Consider the following 23,280-nt stretch of genomic DNA (forward strand, 5'->3'; position numbering starts at 1 on the left):
ATTGTTCTTAGTGTGTATGATGGAGTTAAACATATAAACATGGTGTTCTACCATTAATATGAATTCTAGGTGCTCTGCCACTTTAACAAATATGAGCTTAAATATAACAAGCACATACATTTCAGGACTTCAAAGAATTCTCTCTTAAAAAACAGGCTCATAAACATTAACTATTTTAATACTCATCTTGGTACTAATTTTAGAGGAGCCAATGAATGAAGACAGCTGGAATAAGAAGCCTCTTTGAGCCATGACAGTAATTTTTTAGTTTGCAATATATTGGGGATGGTGATAGCTCATGGTAATGAGTGCCAGCAGACAGGCCTTAAAGCGATTACATTTTAAGTAAATAAAGGAACAATAAGAAAACAGTATTACAAACATAAAGACTACCCAGAGACAAGTTTGCATCTATAAGTTGTTTACTCTAGCTACAAGTCACTGATTTCAGCAAACTTCAGTATATAAAACCTGCTTAAGATCTAAAAAAATAGGCAAAGAATCTCTGAGTAGGCAAAGCAGAAGTCACAAATTGGCACTAAAGCTTATTTATGTTAGCTTGGCTAGGGGGCAACCTCACCAATGCTTTTACTCTTATTTACCCCAGAATTCTAACAGTTTAACCAGCTGATTTCTGTTTACTTTACACTGGAAGCAATTACTCAGAAAAACAAAGAGCTTATAGAGACAGCCATACAGGAAAACAAAAGCAAAACAGCCAACTCTGAGGAATTTAAAAGATTTCTATTTGCCTGAGAATATATGAAAGGGTGTTCTTCAGTTATGTAGGAAAATCCCTTTTAAAAAATTAAATTTTACTATATGTCTGTCCTACAGTTTTAAAAAATATGAGAAACCTCTTTCTTATAGCCAAAAGGGACTAAGTCCAATCAGCAACTTAAAGCGTTACATAAATAAGTGGTCATCATAGCTTTCAAACAATGATAAAAACTCCCTGACTTTCAAAATTACAAACATTAAATTTTATGTCAAGAGCTTACTTTTCCTTATCAGTTGAGCAGGGCATACTAACAGTTGTTCCTGATTGAACATCTCCTAGTGATGTACTTGGTTTTGTAAACTGCAAGTTAAACTGCACCTGTGAAGAGGGAAAACATGTAACTGAATTAGAACTGAGTTCTATATGGAGACAGGTGGTTAAATTTTTTCTCGGATGAATATAGACCACAGAAGTTCAACCTATATTTTATAACACAAGCACATTTTATTGAGAAGATTTAATTTAAAAATCCTATTTCTCCTTGACAAAAAAGTTCCTGTCATATCAGCAAGATGAACAGCACAAATTATCTTATTTTGAAACAAAAACATGAACACGAATACATTTAAATGTTATTGATGCTAAAAGTAACCAAATACCACAATGATGCATTTACCTCATGCATTCTGAGAATTCTTCCCTTTTCACAAACTTAAAGCCTGTCATATTTAAGGATTCTAAATGAGTGCTAGGAATCTGAATACTGAAATAGTCAAAAGTAATCCAAGAATCTATACAAAAGTCCAAACTAAAATATCAAGCATATAGGATGTAGTAGTTTATTTAAAGTAATAATGACTATGATTGAGGGTGTTTCATACCAGGAATGGGTTCTATGTTAGGAAGTCTATAAATGTAAGTCACCATACTAATAAATCAAAGAAAAAAGGTATGATGACTTGCATAAAGAAAAAAAAAAGAAAAAAAGAAAAAGGCATGAGAAGAAATATTTTTGGTTAAAAAAATAATAATAATAAAATAGGGAGAGATACTAGCTTAATAGGATAAAATTATAAATGAGAAAGGTATATGCTGCTGTCCTTGGCTATCAGGGTTCAGTATTCTAAAGATATCAGATCACATTAAATACAAACAAGATTTTTTTAAAAGTGAGATAAGCTGATTTCATATTCCTTATAGAAAAATAAACATGCAAGAGTGAAGAAAATTTAAAGAGTATAAGATATTAATACATAATACAGCTTCCAGCCACCAATAATCAGAAAACCAGACAAAATAAACAAAAAGAATGGTCCCAAAAACTGAACAACAGGTAGTGCAGAAATGTGATCTCTTAAGAAAAGTGTGATCCCTACAACTGACCCAGCTTTCTAATCAGAGGCACTTCCTGACTATAGGTACGGAGAAAGAACATAATTGCTAAATGGAGGAGATTAAAATCAGTTCAGGGAGGATGAGGTGCCTGGAGGCTGCAAGGCAGAATTCTGAAGGAAAGGGAGCTATAAAGAGAACCAGCAGGCTTCCCTGGTGGCGCAGTGGTTGGGAGTCCGCCTGCCGATGCAGGGGACGCGGGTTCGTGCCCTGGTCCGGGAGGATCCCACGTGCCGCGGAGCGGCTGGGCCCGTGAGCCATGGCCGCTGAGCCTGTGCGTCCGGAGCCTGTGCTCCGCAACGGGAGAGGCCGCGACAGTGAGAGGCCCGCATACCGCAAAAAAAAATAAAAAAATAAAAATAAAAAAATTAAAAAAAAAAGAGAACCAGCCCCAGAAATCTACAGATGAATCCCCTTGAGTTTTTGCTGGGTACTAGGAACATGCATAGGGTAAAACTCCACAATGCTGAGCAAATAAAAACGGGAGTTTCAAGCTGAACAATTTCCAAGGAGACATGTCATGGAGACAAAGTGGACAGTCCTTGGTAATCATTTAGGGCATTCTGTGGGGAGCTTCCTAACAGGGCTGAACTATCCCTTGAGTAAAAGCTACTTTAAATGCATCCTAGTAAAGCTAAAGGAAAAAAGAGAAAAACAAATAACCTCATAAAGGACCAGGGGATCCACAAGTAACCTAAGTACCTGCCACCCTTTAAAGGAAGATAACAAAATCCAGATAATCAACAATGTAACATTAACAATGTTCCACATCCTATCAAAAATTATTACAGGGACTTCCCTGGTGGTCCAGTGGTCAAGAATCTGCCTTCCAATGCAGGGGATGAGGGTTTGATCCCTGGTTGGGGAACTAAGATCTCACATACCGTGGGGCAACTAAGCCCATGTGCCACAACTACTGAACCCACACACCTCAACTAGAGAGCCTGCACACTGCAATGAAGAGCACTCACACCGCAACGAAGATCCCGCATGCCACAACTAAGACCCGAAGCAGCCAAAAATAAATAAATAAAATAAATATTTAAAAAAATTATTAGAAATGACAAGTAGGAAAACATGAGTCATACCAAGAAAAATCACTCAACAGAGACAGATCCAGAGATGATACAAATGATAGAATAAGGATGCACACATTAAAACAATTATAACTATGAACAAGGATGTAATGGAAATTAAAAGTATGAGAAAAATGGAAAATATAAAAAAAGAATGAAATGGAACTTCTAGAGATGATAAATTAAATATCTAAAATGAAAAGTTCTCACTGGACAGAATTAACAGCAAATTAAACAATGCAGAAGAAAAGATTAGTGAACTTTAAGAAAGCATTAGAATCTAATATATATAAAATAAAGCAAATAAATGAACAGACTCAATGGGACAATATCATGTGACCAACCATGAGTAACTGTAATACTAAAAGGAGATAACAAAAATAGTGAAGAGGGACTTCCCTGGTGGCGCAGTGGTTAAGAATCCACCTGCCAATGCAGGGGACATGGGTTTGAGCCCTGGTCCAGGAAGATCCCACATGCTGTGGAGCAACGAAGCCCGTGCGCCACAACTACTGAGCCTGCTCTCTAGAGCCCGTGAGCCACAACTACTGAGCCTGCGTGCTGCAACTACTGAAGCCCATGCGCCTACAGCCCATGCTCCACAACAAGAGAAGCCACCGCAATGAGAAGCCCACACACTGCAACGAAGAGTAGCCCCCGCTGGCCACAACTAGAGAAAGCCCGTGCACAGCAACAAAGACCCAACAGAGCAATAAATAAATAAATAAATAACAGTTTAAAAAAAAAGTGAAGAAATAATGGCCAGGCCAGAAACTGTTCAATCCAGGCAACTATGGAATGATGGCTTCAAAATGCTGAAAGGAAAAAAGAAACTTGTCAACCTAGAATTCTAAATGCAGAGAAGATAAAGCCAAAACTAAAATGTTATGAGACAGAAGCAGAAAGAATTTCCCACAGACGTGCACTATAAGAAATCCTAAAGAGCTGCACTGTAAGAAACCTTCATTACAGGAGAAAGGAAAATGATACCAGATGAAAATGTAGATCTATATAAAGGAATAGAGTTGTGTAAATAGTATGTATATGGGTAAAAGGACTTTCCTCCCTGTTTAATTTATTTAAAAGATATCTGGTTGTTTAAAAAAAAGTGGGATTTATTACAAATGCGAAGTAAAATTTTGACAGTAGTTAGCAGGACAGGAATGAGGAAATGGAATTACTGTAAGGTTCTTACATTATATGGAAAGTAGTATAAAATTTTGAAGATAGATTATGATAAAGTGAAGATGTATACTATAAACTCTAGAGCAAACAAAAAATAAAGCCAATAAGTAGACAAAATAGAATGCAAAATAAAATCAGCAATTAATTGAAAAGTCAGGATTAAAGTAGAAAAGAGGGACAAAGAACAGATGGGATACATAGAATATAAACAGCAAGATGATAAAATGTATGAATATATACATTAAATTTTAAATTGTTAAAGACAACATCAGAATGGATGAAAATATGTCAGGTATAGAATATCTAAAAGAAATCCAGTTTAAATATAAAGACACAGATTGGTAAAAGTAAAAGGGAAGAAAGTGATACATCATGTAAATGCTAAGAAAGCCAGAGTACAATATTAATATCAAGGTATAGTCTTCTTTCTGCTCTGAGAAATGAAAAAACAAATTCCTAAGAGTCAAAGAGAGTGAGGAAAAATCCCCTTCTTTAACAGTTCTCTTCTGCCCCAACCCTCAGGCAATTAAGTGGAAACAGAAGCAACAGGGGTAAATGGCCAAGGAGGCACCTAAAACTCTGAAAGAGGGGAATCACACCCTCTGACCAGAGGTGCTGTGGTCTCACAAGCATGATACAAATTCTCATTATGTTTTTTCTTTCTCTGTCCTCCCAATGTTTGGCACCAGACACAGACACAATTGCAGGAACTGTGTCTTAGACCAAGGGAATTTAGGTCCATGATTTCTAGCCAGTTTTCAGGAAGAAGGACTCAGGGGATTCGAAATCTGGGGGGAAATCACAGAGAGAAAGGAACTCAAGAAGGACATCCAATAAAAGCTGTATATGAACTACTGGGTTCTATTCTAAGCTGGACATGCAAGATCTGACCATAGTCACCATAACAAAGGCTCTGAGAACTGAACTATGGAGTAAACCACCACCCAGGTCACAGAACAGGCACTAGATGGTGCACACACAGACAGATCCAAATAACATGGGCAAACTCTTTAAGGACTGAACTGACACAGAAACCACAGCCTACAAACGGTAAGTCAGAATTTGCAATTTGAACCTAACAAAACTATTTGCTACAAAAAAAATATTTTTAATTAAAAAATTTTTTTAAATTCACTTTCTCCTTAGGATTTAAAACAAGATCTAGAGTCTCATAACATTCAATATTGGATCCAGACAGAATCCAAAATCACTCATCAAAGAACCAGGAAAATCTAAGTAATTTGCAAGGCAAAAAACAAGCCAACAGACGTCAACTCCAAGATGGCAAAGATAATGGAATTATCAGAAAGTCAGTTAAAAGTATCTATTATAACCATGTTCTAAGAAGTAAAAGTGAATACTCTTGAAATAAATGTAAAGAAAAAGTCAGTAAAAAAAAAAATAGAACATGTAAAAAATAAACAAATGGAAATTTAAGAACTGACAAAATTCACTGGATGGAGTCTATAGCATTAAACTGTAATATTAATCAATAGAAATTATCATATCTGAAAAAAGAAAGGAAAAAGAGAGCCTCACAGACCTATGGGAAAACATACATGGTCTAACATTCATGTTGCCTGAGTCCCAGAAGGACGGGGGAAGAGTGTAGGGCAGAAAACATTTTTAAGAAATAATGGTTGAGGGCTTCCCTGGTGGTGCAGTGGTTGAGAGTCCACCTGCCAATGCAGGGGACACAGGTTCATGCCCCGGTCCGGGAAGATCCCACATACCGCTGAGCAGCTAGGCCCGTAAGCCATGGCCGCTGAGCCTGCACGTCCGGAGCCTGTGCTCTGCAACGGGAGAGGCCACAACAGTGAGAGGCCCGTGTACCGAAAAAACAAAACAAAACAAAACAAAAAACAACCAACAAATGATTGAACATTCAAAATTTGGTAAAAGGTTATCAACTTAGAGATTCAAGAAACCTAGCAAATTCCAAAAAGGATACAAATAAATTCATGCCTAGACACATCATCAGACTCCTGAAAACTAAAGGAAAAGAATAAATCTTGAAAGCAGCCTGAGAAAAAGGATGCATTATATATAGTTGAACAACAGTTGGAATTTACTGCAGATTTCTCATCAGAAATCATGGAAGTCTGAGGGAAGTAGAATATTTTTAAAGTGCTTAAGGAAAAAAAACTATAAATACATAATTCTATGTCCAGAGAAAATACCATTCAGAAATGAAGGTGAAAGAAGCATGTTTCCAAGATGAAGAAAAACAAAGAAACTTCTTTGCCAGAAAACCTCCTCTAAAACAAAAGCTAAATAATATTCTATTATTCAGGGAAGTGATATCACAGAAAACATGGAATACCAGGAATAAAGGAAGAGCAACAGGGATAAATATAATGGACCATGCTTCTCCACTCAAGTGTTTTATACATATGTATATTGGTTAATAGCAAAAATTACAGCACTGTCTGATAGTTTCTAATGTATAGCTGTAATACATATGACATACCAAAACAAAGGGGTAAAGGTAAAGGGACTATACACGTTAGTAAGGTATTTATATTCCACTTGAAGTGGTAAAATATTAATTCTATACATACTGTGAAAAGCTAACTACGTTTATTATGATGCCTGGAGCAACCACTAAAAAAAAAAAAGTGTACAAAGAGATATAATAAAAAACACACCTGAAGAACTAAAAAGGAATATTTTTAAAATGTGCAAATAATCCAAAAATGAAGTCAAGAAAGGGGAAACAAAGGAATGAAAAATAGAGGGAACAGACTAAATATGCCCTTTACCTGAAAACCATTTTAAATAGGATATACACAAGTTTAAAGAAAAAGGTTGGAAAAAGATACTCCATGGAAACACCACTCGAAAGAAAACCTGAGTAGCTATATTCATATTGAACAAAGTAGACTTCAGAGCATGAAAAATTACCAAAAATGAAAGAGGAAATTACATAATGATGAAAGGGGCAAGCAACCAAGAGGACATAACAATTATAAAGGTATATGCACCAAAAAAAAGAGCGTCAAAATACATGAGGCAAAAAATGATAGAATTAAATGGAAAACTGATAGAAATGGAAACACCCATAATTACAATTGGAGATATCCAATACTGGAGATACTCCTCTCTCAGTAACTAATACAAAGTCAACAAGGATATAGAAGAACTGAACAAAATCAACCAACTGAATTTGACTAACATTTAGATCAGTAAAGTTTATCCCAAGAATGCAAGGTTTATACAATATTTGAAAATCAACATAATACATCTATTAACTGATGAGAGAAAAATCACACAATCATATCAATGCATTAAAAAGCCACTAGTAATGAGTTTAACAAACGAGTATAGCAAGTTTTCAGGATACAAGGTCAATATACAAAAATCAATTACATTTGTATATAGCATCAATGAATATTCTGAGAAAGTAATTAATAAAACAATTACACTCACAATAGCATCAAATGAGTAAAATACTTAGGAATAAATTTAATAAAAGAAATGCAGAATTTGACATTGAAAACTGCAGAACACTGATGAGAGAAATTAAAGGATACTTAAATAAATGGAGAGGCATATTAACATTCATGGATTTAAAAACAAAATATTGTCAAAACGACATTTCTTCCAAAATTGATCTATAAATTCTATATACCCTATCAAAATTCAAGCAGGCTATTTTGTAGAAGTTGACAAGAGGAATCCAAACATTTATATGGAAATATAAAGCATCTAAAAGAATAAAACAAGTTTGAAAAAGAAGAGAGTTGGTGGATTTATACTACTCAATTTCAAAACTTAATATTATTAAGTGACAGTAATCATGACAGTGTGGTATTGGCACAAGGACAGACAATCAATGAAACAGAATTAAGAGTCCAGAAATTCTTATGTTTATGGTCAAATGATTTGCCTAAATCAACAGTCTTTAACAACTGTTACTGAGACAACTGGATATCCACATGCCAAAACAAAACAAAAAAACCCAAGACCCTTACCTCATTCCATACATAAAACTCATACTATACATAAAAAGTAACTCACAATGGATCATAGATCTTATTTTCCACCTGTGGTTGCACAGAGTTCTTAGATACGACTCCAAAAGCATGATCAACTAAAGAAAAAAATTTGATGAACTGGACTTCATCAAATTAAAACCTTTTTGTTCTTCAAAAGAGAAAATAAAAGAGAAGCCACAGACTGGAACAAATATTTACAAACATTTATCTGATAAAGGACTTGTATCCAGAATATTTAAAGAAATCATAACTCAAGAGAAACAACCTAACTTTAAAACAGGCAAAAGATTCAAATAGATTATTTCACCAAAGCAGATATACTGATATCAAACACACACACAAAAAACTGCTCTCAACTTCATTAGCTTTCAGGGAAACGCATGCTAAAATCACAAGATACTTCTACACATCTACTAGAATGCCTGAAATTAAACAACTGACCATATCAAGTGTTGATAAGGATAGAGAACTTGAACTCTCAAACTGCTAGTGGTAAATGGCACAACCACTTTGGAAAAGTGTGGTAGGTTCTTAAAAATCAAATATATATCATCAGCCTATCCATTCCTAGGTACTCACCCCAGAGAAATACAAAGACTTGTACACAAATGTTCATAGCTTTATTTGTAATACTCAAAAGCTGAAAATGACCCAAATGTTCATCAATTGATGAATGTGTGGATAAGCAAGTTGTGGTATACCCATACAACAAAATACTACTGGGCAATTAAAAGAATGAACTACTGATACACACTACCACCTGGATAAAGCTCAAAAACGTCATGCTGAGTGAAAGCAGACATAATGAATGACTCTATTCATCTGAAATGCAGAAAGGCAAATTTATAGAGACAGAAAGCAGATCAGTAGTTGCCTAGGGCTGGGGGCAAGAGTGTGGATTAACTGCAAAAAAGCACTAAGGGACATTTAGGGGAAATGTAAATGCTCAAAACTAGACTGTCATGATGGTTTCACAACTCTAAACTGACTGAAATTACTGAACTGTAGACTTAAGCATGGGAAGATTGCATGTATGAACTATAATAAAGTTTTAAATTTTTTAAAAAGGCACCTTAAAAAGAGTAAAAAGATAATCCCCAAATTGGGAAATAGTAAGTTATCATATAAAACCAATAGCAGACCAGTGAATGTTCAGAATATATAAAGAACACTTATGATGTCATCTTACAGGGGTTAAACATCCCAAACAGAAAATGAATAAAAGAAATGAAGAGAAATTATACAGAAGAGGAAACATAATCCATAGATACACATAAAAAGATGTTCCTCACTTAATAATCAGGGAAATGCTGATTAACATCAGTCACTAGATAGGCAAAATGCCTCTGACCCAGTTACTTTTAAGAATTTGTCCTACAGTAAATACATACGCACCCAACATAGGTACACCTCAATACATAAGGCAAATGCTAACAGCCATAAATGGGGAAATCAACAGTAACACAATAACAGTGGGGGACTTTAACACCGCACTTACACCAATAGATAGATCATCCAGATGGAAAATTAATGTAAGGAAACACAAGCCTTAAATGACACATTACAACAAATAGACTTAAATGATATTTACAGGACATTCCATCTGAAAGCAGCAGAATACACTTTCTTCTCATGTGCACATGGAACATTCTTCAGGATAGATCACATCTTGGGTCACAAATCAAGCCTTCGTAAATTTAAGAAAATTGAAATCATATCAAGCATGTTTTCCGACCACAACGTTATGAAATTAGAAATCAATTATAGGGAAAAAATGTGCAAAAAGCACAAACACATGGAAGCTAAACAATATGTTACTAAATAATCAATGGATCAATGAAGAAATCAAAGAGGAAATCAAAAAATACCTAGAGACAAATGACAATGAAAACATGACAATCCAAAACCTATGGGACACAGCAAAAGCAGTTCTAAGAGGGAAGTTTATAGCAATATAATCCTACTTCAAGAAACAAGAAAAATCTCAAATAAACAACCTATCCTTACCCCTAAAACAACTAGAGAAGAACAAACAAAACCCAAAGTTAGCAGAAGGAGAGAAATCATAAAGATCAGAGTAGAAATAAATGAAATAGAGAGGAAGAAAACAATAGCAAAGATCAATGAAACTAAAAGCTGGTTATTTGAGAAGATAAACAAAATCGATAAACCTTTAGCCAGACTCATCAAGAAAAAAAGGGAGAGGATCCAAATCAAAATTAGAAATGAAAAGGGAGAAGTTGCAATGGACACCACAGAAATACAAAGGTTCATAAAAGATTACTACAAGCAACTACACGCCAATAAAATGGACAACCTAGAAGAAATGGACAAATTCTTAGAAAGATACAACCTTCTAAGTGTGAAACAGGAAGAAATAGAAAATATGAACAGACCAATCGCAACTACTGAAATTGAAACTGTGATTAAAAATCTTCCAACAGGGCTTCCCTGGTGGTGCAGTGGTTGAGAATCCGCCTGCCGATGCAGGGGACACGGGTTCATGCCCTGGTCCGGGAAGATCCCACGTGCCGTGAAGTGGCTGGGCCCATGAGCCATGGCCGCTGAGCCTGGGCGTCTGGAGCCTGTGCTCCGCAATGGGAGAGGCCACGGCAGTGAGAGGCCTGCATACCACAAAAAAAAAAAAAAAAAAAAAAATCTTCCAACAAACAACGTCCACAGCCAGATGGCTTCACAGGTGAATTCTATCAAACATTTAGAGAAGAGTTAACACCTACCCTTCTAAAACTCTTCCAAAAAATTGCGGAGGAACACTCCCAAGCTCATTCTACGAGGCCACCATCACCCTGATACCAAAACCAGACAAAGACATCACACAAAAAAAATTACAGGCCAATATCACTGATGAACATAGACACAAAAATCCTCAACATAATACTAGCAAACTGAATCCAACAACAGATTAAAAGGATCATACACCATGATCAAGTGGGATTTATCCCATGGATGCAAGGATTCTTCAATATACACAAATCAATGTGATATACATATTAACAAACTGAAGAATAAAAACCATATGATCATCTCAATAGATGCAGAAAAAGCTTTTGACAAAATTCAACACCCAATTATGATAAAAACTCCCCAGAAAGCAGGCTTAGAGGGAACCTACCTCAACATAATAGAGGCCATATACAACAAACCCACAGCAAATATCATTCTCAATGGTGAAAAACTGAAAGCATCTCCTCTAAGATCAGGAACAAGACAAGGATGTCTCACCATGGTTATTCAACATAGTTTTGGAAGTCCTAGCCACAGCAATCAGAGAAGAAAAAGAAATAAAAGGAATACAAATTGGAAAAGAAGAAGTAAAACTGTCACTGTTTGCAGATGACATATTATACATAGAGAACCCTAAAAATGCCACCAGAAAACTACTAGAGCCAATCAATGAATTTGGTAAAGTAGCAGGATACAAAATTAATGCACAGAAATCTCTTGCGTTCCTATACACTATCAATGAAAGATCAGAGAGATTAAGGAAATAATCCCAACTACCATCACATCAAAAAGAATAAAACACATAGGAATAAACCTATAAGGAGCCAAAGACCTATACTCAGAAAACTATAAGATACTGATGAAAGAAATCAAAGATGACACAAACAGATGGAGAGATATAACATGTTCTTGGATTGGAAGAATCAATATTGTGAAAATGACTATACTACCCACAGCAACCTACAGACTCAATGCAATCTCTATCAAATTACCAAGGGCATTGTTCACAGAACTAGAACAAAAAATTTTACAATTTGTATAGAAATACAAAAGACCCCAAACAGCCAAAGCAAATTGAGAAAGAAGAACAGAGCTGGAGGAATCAGGCTCCCTGACTTCAGACTATACTATGAAGCTACAGTCATCAAACAGTATAGTACTGGCCCCAAAACAGAAATATAGATCCATGGAACAGAGATAAACCCATGCACCTAGGGCCACCTAACCTATGACAAAGTAGGCAAGAATATATAATGGAGAAAAGAGAATCTCTTTAATAAATGGTGTTAGGAAAACTGGACAGCTACACGTAGAAGAATGAAATTAGAACACTCCCTAACACAACACACAAAATTAAACTCAAAATTGATTAATGATCTAAATGTAAGACTGGATACTACAAAACTCTTAGAGGAAAACATAGGTAGAACACCCCTTAACATCAATCACAGCAAGATCTTTTTTGATCCACCACCATGAGTAATGAAAATAAAAGTAAAAATAAACAAATGGGGGCTTCCCTGGTGGCACAGTGGTTGAGAGTCTGCCTGCCGACGCGGGGGACACGGGTTTGTGCCCCGGTCCAGGGGAATCCCACATGCTGCAGAGCGGCTGGGCCCATGAGCCATGGCCGCTGAGCCTGCACGTCTGGAGCCTGTGCTCCGCAACGAGAGAGGCCACAACAGTGAGAGGCCCGCATACCTTAAATAAATAAATAAATAAACAAACAAACAAATGGGACCTAATGAAACTTAAAACCTTTTGCACAGTAAAGGAAGCCATAAACAAAATGAAAAGAACCCACAGAATGGGAGAAAATATTTGCAAACAAAGCAACTGACAAGGGACTAATTTCCAAAATACACAAACAGCTCATGCAGCTCAATATCAAGGAAAGAACCCAATCAAAAAATGGGCAGAAGACCTAAATAGACATTTTGCTCAACAGCACTAATTATTAGAGAAATGCAAATCAAAACTACAATGAGGTATCACCTCACACCAGTTAGAATAGGCATCATCAGAAAATCTACAAACAACAAATGCTGGAGAGGGTGTGGAGAAAAGGGAACCCTCTTGCACTGTTGGTGGGAATGTAAATTGATACAGCTACTACAGAGAACAGTATAGAGGTTCCTTAAAAAAATAAAAATAGAATTACCATATGATCCAGGAATTCCACTACTGGGTATATACCCAGAGAAAACCATAATTCAACAAGACACATGCACCCCAATGTTCATTGCAGCACTATTTACAATAGCCAGGACATGGAAGCAACCTAACTGTCCAATGACAGAGGAATGGATAAAGATGTGGTACATATATACAATGGAATATTAGTTAGCCATAAAAAGGAACGAAATTGTGCCATTTGCAGAGACACGGACTGAGGTAGAGAATGTCATACAGAGTGAAGTAAGTCAGAAAGAGAAGAACAAATATCGTATAACATCCCTTACATGTGGAATCTAGAAAAATGGTACAGATGAGCTTATTTGCAGAGCAGAAATAAGAGCCACAGATGTAGAGGACAAACTTATGGTTACCAAGTGGGGAAGAGAGGGTGGGATGAACTGGGAGATTGCCATTGACACATATGTACTATTATGTATAAAATAGATAACTAATGAGAACCTACTGTATAGCACAGGGTACTCTGCTCAATGCTCTGTAGTGACCTAAATGGGAAGGAAATCTAAAAAACGAGTGGATATATGTATACGTACAACTGATTTACTTTCCTGCACAGCAGAAACTAACACAGCACTGTAAAGCAACCATGTTCCAATAAAAATTAATTTAAAAAAAGAATTTATCCTACAAATCTATTTGTACAAAGCCACAAAGAAGTATATATAAAGATAACTGCTGAAACATGTATGATTATTTAGATTAAAAACAACTTAATCATCCATTAACAGAGCACTATTAAATTATAGTAAATCCATATACTGGAATACTTCTAAGTTATTAAAAACAAACAAGCAAGCAAAAACTTACATTCTAATATATGAAAATGGACCTGTACCATGATAATACTGTTAAACGAAAAAAGCAAGGTATAGAACAGTGGGCATGTACTATTTATGCTTATCTATACCAACACTCATGTATACAAACATACAGACATATACATATATCCTTGTATATATTTTAAGTATTTTTCGAATATATCATAAAAAACTCCCAGGATTTTTTCTCTGAGGAGGGGACTAGGGACCACAGGAGATACATTTAGACAATACATCCTCTTAAATATTTGGGAGTTTCCCATGCTCCTATATTTTTATCTATTTTTTAAATAGTTAATACAAAAGAAATAAAAATTAATTTAGAACCATCTGTGGCATGAGATGGTTAATCAAACTGAGAAATGCTATCTCTAGATAAAATCTGTCTCTGAATACACATTGTGGGCTAAACACTATCAAAAATTAATCAATCATCTTATCTCAGTTCCTTTCTTACTGCAGAAAATCCCTTACCTACTTCATAATCTCCAGGATGAAATCTGATCATGTTTGACTTTGTGAATTTATGCCACACAAAAAGAATCAGAATCAGATATTCTAAAGTTTTTAAGAGATTCTGTCACAAGTACTTTCTTTGACATCAAATAACATCTCCTCTTTCATAACATGTTAGTCTGAAAGATACTACAGTTTACCATCATAATGGTGTTTCACCACAAACTGTATTTTGTCTTGTTCATTGTTATATCTCTTACAACTAGAACAATGTCTAGTCATAGCAGACATTCATTAAATATATACCGAATGAATGAATCCTTAGAGATTACTGTCTTCAAAAATAAAAGTGAAGAAACAAGTTATTTTGTCTATTTTGCTTTAAAAGTATCAAGTGATTTTTCTATTTGTCAGCATGGCACACAATCTTTTAAAACACTCCTATGTATTTCCTTCAGCATGATTTTGTTTCTTTCTTAATTTAACTCATGTTATTCTATATCCTCAGTTAAACTACTTGAATGTACTAAATCTTGACAGTAACATTTTAAGAAATCAGGTATATCACAGATTCAACGTCATTAAATATATATTTTTTACCGCAACTAAAAAGCACGTTTTAATCACCACAGCTGCTAGCACAAGACTACCTAGATTAGTGGTCTCCACAGCAGGCAGTGATTACGACTGCCCATTGGGGTATGAGAAGAAAATCTTTTAACTTTGATTTATACACATTTTTAAATCTCATTCTTTAATTTCTATTTTGGAATACATTTTACCATTAATAATAACAGATAACATTAATGAAGCACTTATGTACCAGGCACTATTCTAAGCGAACGCAGGAGCTCACTTTAACACTCACAATAATCCAATAAGATAGATAAAATTATTGCTCCACTTTACAAATGGAGAAACTGAAACACAATAGTTGGATATTGTTTTTTGTTTGTTACTGGCTTGCCCAACTTCATACTGACAGAGGCAGGATTTAAACTCTAACAACAGATTCCATGTTTTTAACCATTATAATTGAGTAGTATATGCATTCAATTCACAAATAAATAAATATTCATGTATCAGAGATTCAAACTCAAAGTGTTTTATTAGTATTAGGGTTTTTTGGTTGTTGTTGTTAGGGATGCATATCAAAAGAATATGGAGATCAATAATATAGGAGACACTGAAAGTACTGAGTCAGTATTTAAGAACAGGATTGTTATAATGATGCCTCCGATTCCAGAAGAGCTATAAGAAAGGTAATCTTATAAGTCATATTTAGTCCTGCCAACTAAGCAATTATCTGTAGTAGTTCCTGTCCTCATTTTGGACATTATATATATTCCTGGAAAGCTGTTTAAAATAAAAAAGCAATTGTGAGTTTGATAATAATTCTCAAGAAAAATCTGATACCAAGACGTAAGCACACTTGAGCATACTGATATTTATTTAAAAACAACAGTATTCCTTTGATTACACATATCTAATTTTCAATAAGCAATATAAGAAAAGCCAATTAAATACAACTAAATACTCTTTACATAATAACATTCTAAGCATAAAAACTCAGGCTTAATTCTCATTTCACTGAGAATTCTCAATAGCTCCAAATAGTAATTAATAAGGTTATGGCTAAAAAGAAGTAAATGCCTAAGCAACGCAGCAAACTTATTTTTAGGGCAGCCCAAAACTAATTTGAGAAAGAGTTTATAATAGCAGTTTCAAAGTCCTCAATTCTACCTTTTATAAAATACCCTTTTCAAAAATGTTTGTCTCCATGATTTAGGAAAAAATCAATTTGGACCTGAAGTTAGGAATGAAAACAGAATCAGTGGCTCATCTGGGTGGATTAAATTATAGTGAAAATAGAATTATAATACATGTGAAAACAGTGTATATACCTAAGACAGTAATAACAATGATGAAAAACTCAAGTGAGCAGAAAAAAGCCTTCACAAATAAATCAAGGTTTGGAGGGACTGCTAAGTGTGTGCTATTTGAGATAATGTTGCCAGAACTACATTTTATAATTTGTTATAACCCTGCCCATAAGACCCTTAAATTCTGACAATGGGATCCAAAATGTCACCACAGCTAATATGCCAGCAGTATGAAGGCAGTAATCCTAGATAAGTTTGAGAGTTATAGAAGATATAAGTAGAAGAATGAATAAAAATGGAGAGGCTGAACAGGAATAAAAAAAGTTTAAACATACTGATATCTAGGTTATTATAAATTATAGTGACTCAAAAAAAATCATATAATGTAGATAATATTTCCTATAGACATATACACTATTCAGAAATATATTCATCTAATACATCACCTAATACACTTAGCAACTGATCAAAGAATAAATTAATTTTTTAAATTAAAAAATAAATTGCTATTAAAAAAAAAAAAAGGGTATTAGAATTGGCTACCTTTGGTCCTGAAACTGGGTGGATGGTATTTTTGGCAGCTATAGGATGAGGAAAGGTATTCTGGAATGCAAATGCAGAGGAGATAGGATAACCAATCCCACAAGTTGGGTAAGTCAGTCTACTCTCAACCTGAAAATAAAAGCATAAAAAAGGTTAAGGATGAGAAATTAGTTCTAAATGGTATTTAGTGATCCAGGAGGCATTAGCATCTGTTATAATAACTAACAGTTAAGGACACTATCTCAGAAGCCGATTTTCTTTATCATGACACCACAAAACTCTGCTTCATTATATATCATGAGGCTGGAATATCTTTGGACCAGAGGGCTTTTCAGAGTGGCTTTGCAAGCTTAGACAAAACAAAATCACTCGACCTGCCTTTGAACTGAAGTAAAACAAAGACCTCTGAACCATCTTGGTTCCCTCGAGGCCTCAAATTACTGAAAAGGGGGTTGAGGGGTAGTCATAGATCAAAAGGCCAATAAGGGATAAAATAAAAATAATTTTCTGCCAGATTGAGTAAAAACAGTATTTGTGTTCTTAGAAATAATTTGCTCTGCCACTAATTTTCAATATAGTGACACCACCATTAATGAACATCATGAAAAGTTTATTTTTACAAGAGGACAATTACAACACAAATCTTAATAAGCACTCATGTACAAAAGTGGCTGTATGACAGAAATACCTTTTACACAGCTATTTATCATCAGTCATTGAGGTTAAGCCTGTCAAGTTTTTTAAAGTTCATAATTCAGTACCAGGCACTTCATTCTGCACCTTTTCCCAAATTAGCACAAATCCTTTCCCTTTAAACATCAAGTACTATCTCATTTACTAGAGTAGATTAAAAATTCTATTATGGATTTGCATTTTAAATCCTCTGCCAATGGCCTCCAGTCAAAGACCACCAGAAACATATCTAGAGGTGTACACACTCTTTGCAACAAGGAAGACTGCACACCACGTGGAACCTAGTAAGAGAGGTGTCTCAGTACGACAGTGTTAAAAGGGAGTTATTTATTGGACTCAGTCATGTGTTAGGTGAGTTAAGGAACAGTTTAAGAACATGGGGCTTTGCTGTGGACTGGATGCTATCAAGAAACAGGGTTAACTATATGACTGGGCATCTGAATAAATCTTATCTAATAAGGTAGGATGAATGTATTAAGGTTGAAGCTATAATTAGTAATGAGCAGCAGTCACTCACTTTAGCCAGGATAGAAGGATACTGGCCCATTTTTGTGGTTTGGCAATGTCATATTCTTGTCTGTATTCAGACATGATTATGAAGTGGTCTTGTTTTTGTCTTGATCCATCACAGTCAGAGAGTGGCCTTGCCTGATGCTGATACTCTGTGAAATTGTTTATGTTCAGCAGGAGAACCCCGAAACCTCGCTCTGAGTGCAAGGTCAGTTCCCAGGAATCCCTAGACCTAGATGATATTACCAAGCCAGATCCAGGTACTCGGAGCTAAAAAACTCTAACGAGTTTCTTCCAGAATCCAGAGGACAAGCTTGGTAATAGGGTTTTTCTTTCTCTCTTTTCCTTCTAATAGAATTCAGATTAGGCTCCTCCACTACAGTGCCAAACTTGAGCCCATACCTTCTTCTCCCTTACTGAGTGAGGCCTCCTAAATACTTGTGTGTGTGTTAACAGTTTTTCAGCACATTTGGCATTAGTTAATACTGAGTGATTTCAATATCCATTAAAATCTTGCAAAGAAGTGTACCCTTAAAATACAGCCTCTCTGTTAAGAGTAAGTGTACCTTTATGTCCCACTTCCAAATGGAACTTAAACTCTACTTCAGTGCTAAAAATTGCAGGACTCTAGCCATATTAGGTACCAGCACCTAACAATCTGGAAATATGTTTGTTTTAGAAAATTTACTAAGACCACTTACAACATCTTAATTTAAATCTTACCACATTAGAGTTAGGAGAAATTCCACTTCTGATGGTGTTGCTACTAGAATGTACAGGTGGAGTGGTTGAAGGTCCCAATACATCTTGCTTTCTCACTAGCTGATTTTCATTTAATTCTTTATTTAACCATGTGATTACTTAATTAAAAGAACAATAAACAAGGTAAAGAATTTTGAATATTTTAATTTTCTAATAATTTTAAATATTTTAAAATTATATTGAAATTTTTTAAATTTTAAGTTTTTAAAAGTACCTTATATCACAGGAGAACAACATAGGTTCACCTAAATTTTTGTCAACAACATAGGTTTACTTAAATTTTTGTCATTAAATATTCTTATTTTAGCAACTGCCACACAGGATTCCTTATTCTTTTACTATCAGAAGCACATATTTCTGCTAGTCAAGGATCTCTTTAAAGGCTTTCATTTCCAGAATGATACCTTCCAGTTTATTTAAAATTCAAACTCTTATTTCTCATAATCAATATCAGAAACTGAGAAAATGTTAAAGGTGTAATCTCATATTTTTGCTTCAAATAGTTCATACTATTACCAGTAGGTAAACACAGCAATTATAACAAGTAGTAGTAAAGAATTTAAATAGTAAATTATAGTTAATATTTTCAACACTTAATTTTGGGTTACTGACACATGTAATAATAGGGTTTTAAAAAAAATAATGATGGTAACTGTTTTACAGGACAGTTGACATAATTTACTACAGCAAAGACATTAAGATGGTACATTTAAAGCAGATTATTTGTATATAGCAGTACCTTGATTTACCTAGACTTATGAATTCAAATAAAAATTTCAGGTTAAGAATAAAGCTACAAACCTCATTTACATAAAAGGTAAAATACTTACACTTCTCATTATTTTTTAGAAGCTCTTTGCTTTCTTCAAGTTTTTGAACTGTAGCTTCTAATTGTTCTTGTAACTTGCATACCTGAAATATGTTAATCCTATAGTAAGCATAATAAAGGCTAAAATAAAGACTGAAGAAGAAATGTATTACTATTCATTAAACAACTAACAACTATTAATTACTATTAAATAAGAAAGGAATTAGCTCAGCAGTGAAATAAAATATATACATATAATTACATATACACACACATATACATACACATATATGTATGAACACTCAAGGTATCTGAGTCATGATAACTAATTTTCAAACTGAAATAGGTTATTAAGTTCTGTTGATTATAGTCATGTTCTTCTGGGGAAAAAAAGCCAAAACTATTCTCTGGTATAACAAAGTAGAAGTTTTAAAAATACATGAGGAAATTCATTATGCTTTGCAAATAGTCACACACAAAATAATTAAATATAAAATAAAATATAAATAAATATATTTATAATATATAATATATTTATAAATAAATTTATATAATAATTTATCTATAAATTTATTTATTTATAAATAAATTTATATAAATATAAATAAATTTATAATATATTTATAAATAAATATAAATAATAAATAAATAAAATAAATATAAAATATTAACTACCTCTTGCTCTTTAATTCGGAGAGACTGTCCAACATCTTGTAATTCTTTTTGTTCCTTCTGTAATTTTTCTTCCTTCTCAGCCAAGAGTTTCTCTTGCTGAATCGTTACTGTATTCTTCAGTTTCAATTTACCCATTAAGGTCTTCAGATCTCCTTGCAACTTTTTGATAATTTCATTTGCCTGTAAAAGAGCTTCATATGTACATCTTTACATAATCCAATGAAATATCAATATTCTATTAAGTTTTTAAAAACAAACCTTAAGAAGTTCAGCTGATAATGATTTTATTGTAGCTTCAAGTTTTCCTAGTTGTACTTGATTTTTCTCACCATTTTCTTCTAAAGCCACCTGATACATATTTTAAAAAACATGAATAATTAGGAAGTCTGTGTTTATTTAGGAAAAGCATCATTTATAAACGTGATCATTTATAAACCATCAATTTGTTTAGAAAATTTTAAAATAGACCTTTTGTTCCTGGATTGTATCAAATGCTTCTTTTGTTCTTAAAACAAGCTGATCCTTATCCTTGATTTCCTGTTCTAAAACAGCCACTTTTGTTTGTAGATGATTAATATGCTTTTCTTTTTCATGGCACTCAGCATCAAGTGTAGAATTCTCTCTTCGCAAAGAGAGGACTTCTTGCTTAGCCCGCTGGAGCTCCTAGAGGAGGAAAAAAAAAAGTTGCATTATGAAAAAGGGAAGTTGGCTGGTCTGGTAATTTATAATGAAGATATTTAAAATAGAAAAAAATGTCTTTAATAACTTTAAAGTTCTAGTACTGGTGTTCTTTTAAAGAAATGAAGGTCTCTCTAAAGGCACATGTAACTTGTAGATCTGAAATATAATTGTAAAATACACTAGTATCTAATGCAATGACAACAAGGGAAAATAAAACAATCCTTATTTATGAATAAATTACTAGAACTTTTGAAAACCAGTAACAAGAATTTTCTGATGTCTTGAAATTTACAGTTTTTAAAAAAATCACTTAGTTAATAAATGCTCATTATAACAGAATTTCAAAATACATAAAATATATAAATAAAAAGAAAGCCCTATCATTCTACCACCAAAGCAGTGACTCTCAATCTAGTCTGCATATTGAAATCACCTAGAAAGCTTTAAAAACTACTGATGCCTGGTACCATGCCCCAGAGATTCTGATTTCATTAGCATGGGATATGGCCTGAGCTCTTCAACTGTTTCCAAGGGGAGCCAAGGAATCATGAGATATTGTTAACTGACAATAATTGTTAATTAAAAACAGATTATCATACTAAGTGAAGTCAGAGAGAGAAATACTATATGATATCATTTATATGTGGAATCCAAAATATGATACAAATGAACATATGTACAAAACAGAAACAGATTCATAGACATAGAAAACAAATTTATGGTTACCAAAGGGGAAGCCAGGGGGCAGGCTGGCTATAAGTTAAGAGTTTAAGATTAGCAGATACAAACTACTACGTATAAAATAGATAAATAACAAGGTCCTAATGTATATCACAGGGAACTATATTCAATAACCTATAATAAACCATAATGGAAAATATGAAAAATAATATTAAAAAATAGATTTAAAAAAAATCTACACTAGACTATTAGCTGATTAAGATCAGCTAATATCAGTCCAAATGTTGCCAGTATGCTATACTAAAGCCCAGTATGTAGTATTCCTAATTAGTTTTCGATTTTAACAAAAACTTTACAAAATAATTTTATAGTATTATACCATAGTGGTTTTAGAAGCACACACTCTGCTATCAGGCAGACTTAGAATACAAATCCTGGCTCTTCTGTGTGACCCTGGGAATTACTTAACCTCCTTAAATTTCAGTTCCCTTATTTGTAGAATAGAAATAACACCTCATAAATTATTTAATTTCATCTTCACAAAAACCCTTACATAAACTACTTAGCATATTGCCTGGCACACAGTAAATACCTGATAAACGGTAGTAATGATTAAGTTTAGGGTACTAATCTCTAAAAGGTATAATTTAACAAAATTAGGTACAATACTCAGAAGTTTAAAAAAGAAAATTCCCAGGACTCATAATTTGCAAGTCTTATGCAAACCTTGGAAGAAATATTTTGATTACATTATATGAAAATCAACATAACAAAGCACTGTGTTTATACAGTGGCCAGTGTCAGTGCTAAAACAGACGAAACCACATAGCATTATAATGAAGTATTCACTATCCAATATACTATGCAGGCTGAAATGTTTTACTAACTGGTGTGAAAGGTGAAGGGGGTAGTGAGAAGGACTGAAGACATCTAACTGTTAGGGCAGAATGCTGTGAGGATCTGAACATAAAATCAGTCAGGCTTTAGAGTTTCTAAGCGTAACAGACTGGTGAAATGGAGTTGGATGTCTTGTGAGCTAGAATAACACTGGAGATCTTTACATTCAAACATGACAGACTTAAAATCTACATATGTTTTCTAATAACTCATATGACAATAATGTAAAATAATGCTAGGAAGGAGACTATCATCACTGCCAAAGTAGCAACGAAAGTACCACTATAGCAAAATATTTTAAATGTCTCTGTTGCCTGAAAGAACAAGGTAGTACGAGAAACAGATAAATAAAGGATTTCAATCCTCACTTTTCTACTTGTGGCCATGCCAACTTGGGCAAGTTACTTAAGCTCTCTGTGCCTTAGTTTCATCATCTGTAAGATGGGGATAATAACAGTACCTTCTTTAAAATAACTGTTATAAGAATTAAGAGTTAATATATATGCAAAGCACATAAAACAGTGTTCAGAAAGCATTAGCTATTACCATTTCTATTATTA

At 34.1% G+C, this 23,280-nt stretch overlaps 1 protein-coding gene across 3 annotated transcripts in view; it reads right to left on the reverse strand.

The window, feature by feature from the left end:
• SASS6 (SAS-6 centriolar assembly protein) overlaps nucleotides 1-23,280 on the reverse strand; it is a 54,118-nt gene that overhangs the window by 3,032 nt on the left and 27,806 nt on the right. For 2 of the 3 annotated variants that reach the window (XM_067040436.1, XM_067040444.1), the window contains 7 exons: nucleotides 20,930-21,124; nucleotides 20,720-20,809; nucleotides 20,462-20,641; nucleotides 19,809-19,890; nucleotides 18,940-19,076; nucleotides 17,014-17,142; nucleotides 1,002-1,099 (listed from right to left, as the gene is read on the reverse strand). In XM_067040436.1, the coding sequence (XP_066896537.1) occupies nucleotides 1,002-1,099; nucleotides 17,014-17,142; nucleotides 18,940-19,076; nucleotides 19,809-19,890; nucleotides 20,462-20,641; nucleotides 20,720-20,809; nucleotides 20,930-21,124 (911 nt within the window). Of the gene's footprint in view, nucleotides 1-1,001; nucleotides 1,100-15,877; nucleotides 15,944-17,013; nucleotides 17,143-18,939; nucleotides 19,077-19,808; nucleotides 19,891-20,461; nucleotides 20,642-20,719; nucleotides 20,810-20,929; nucleotides 21,125-23,280 lie in introns of those variants that run through there. The other variant, XM_067040452.1, reaches the window with a different exon arrangement.

This window comes from Kogia breviceps, chromosome 1 (assembly GCF_026419965.1).
Source record: "Kogia breviceps isolate mKogBre1 chromosome 1, mKogBre1 haplotype 1, whole genome shotgun sequence".
In the NCBI taxonomy this organism is placed as follows: Eukaryota; Metazoa; Chordata; class Mammalia; order Artiodactyla; family Physeteridae; genus Kogia; species Kogia breviceps.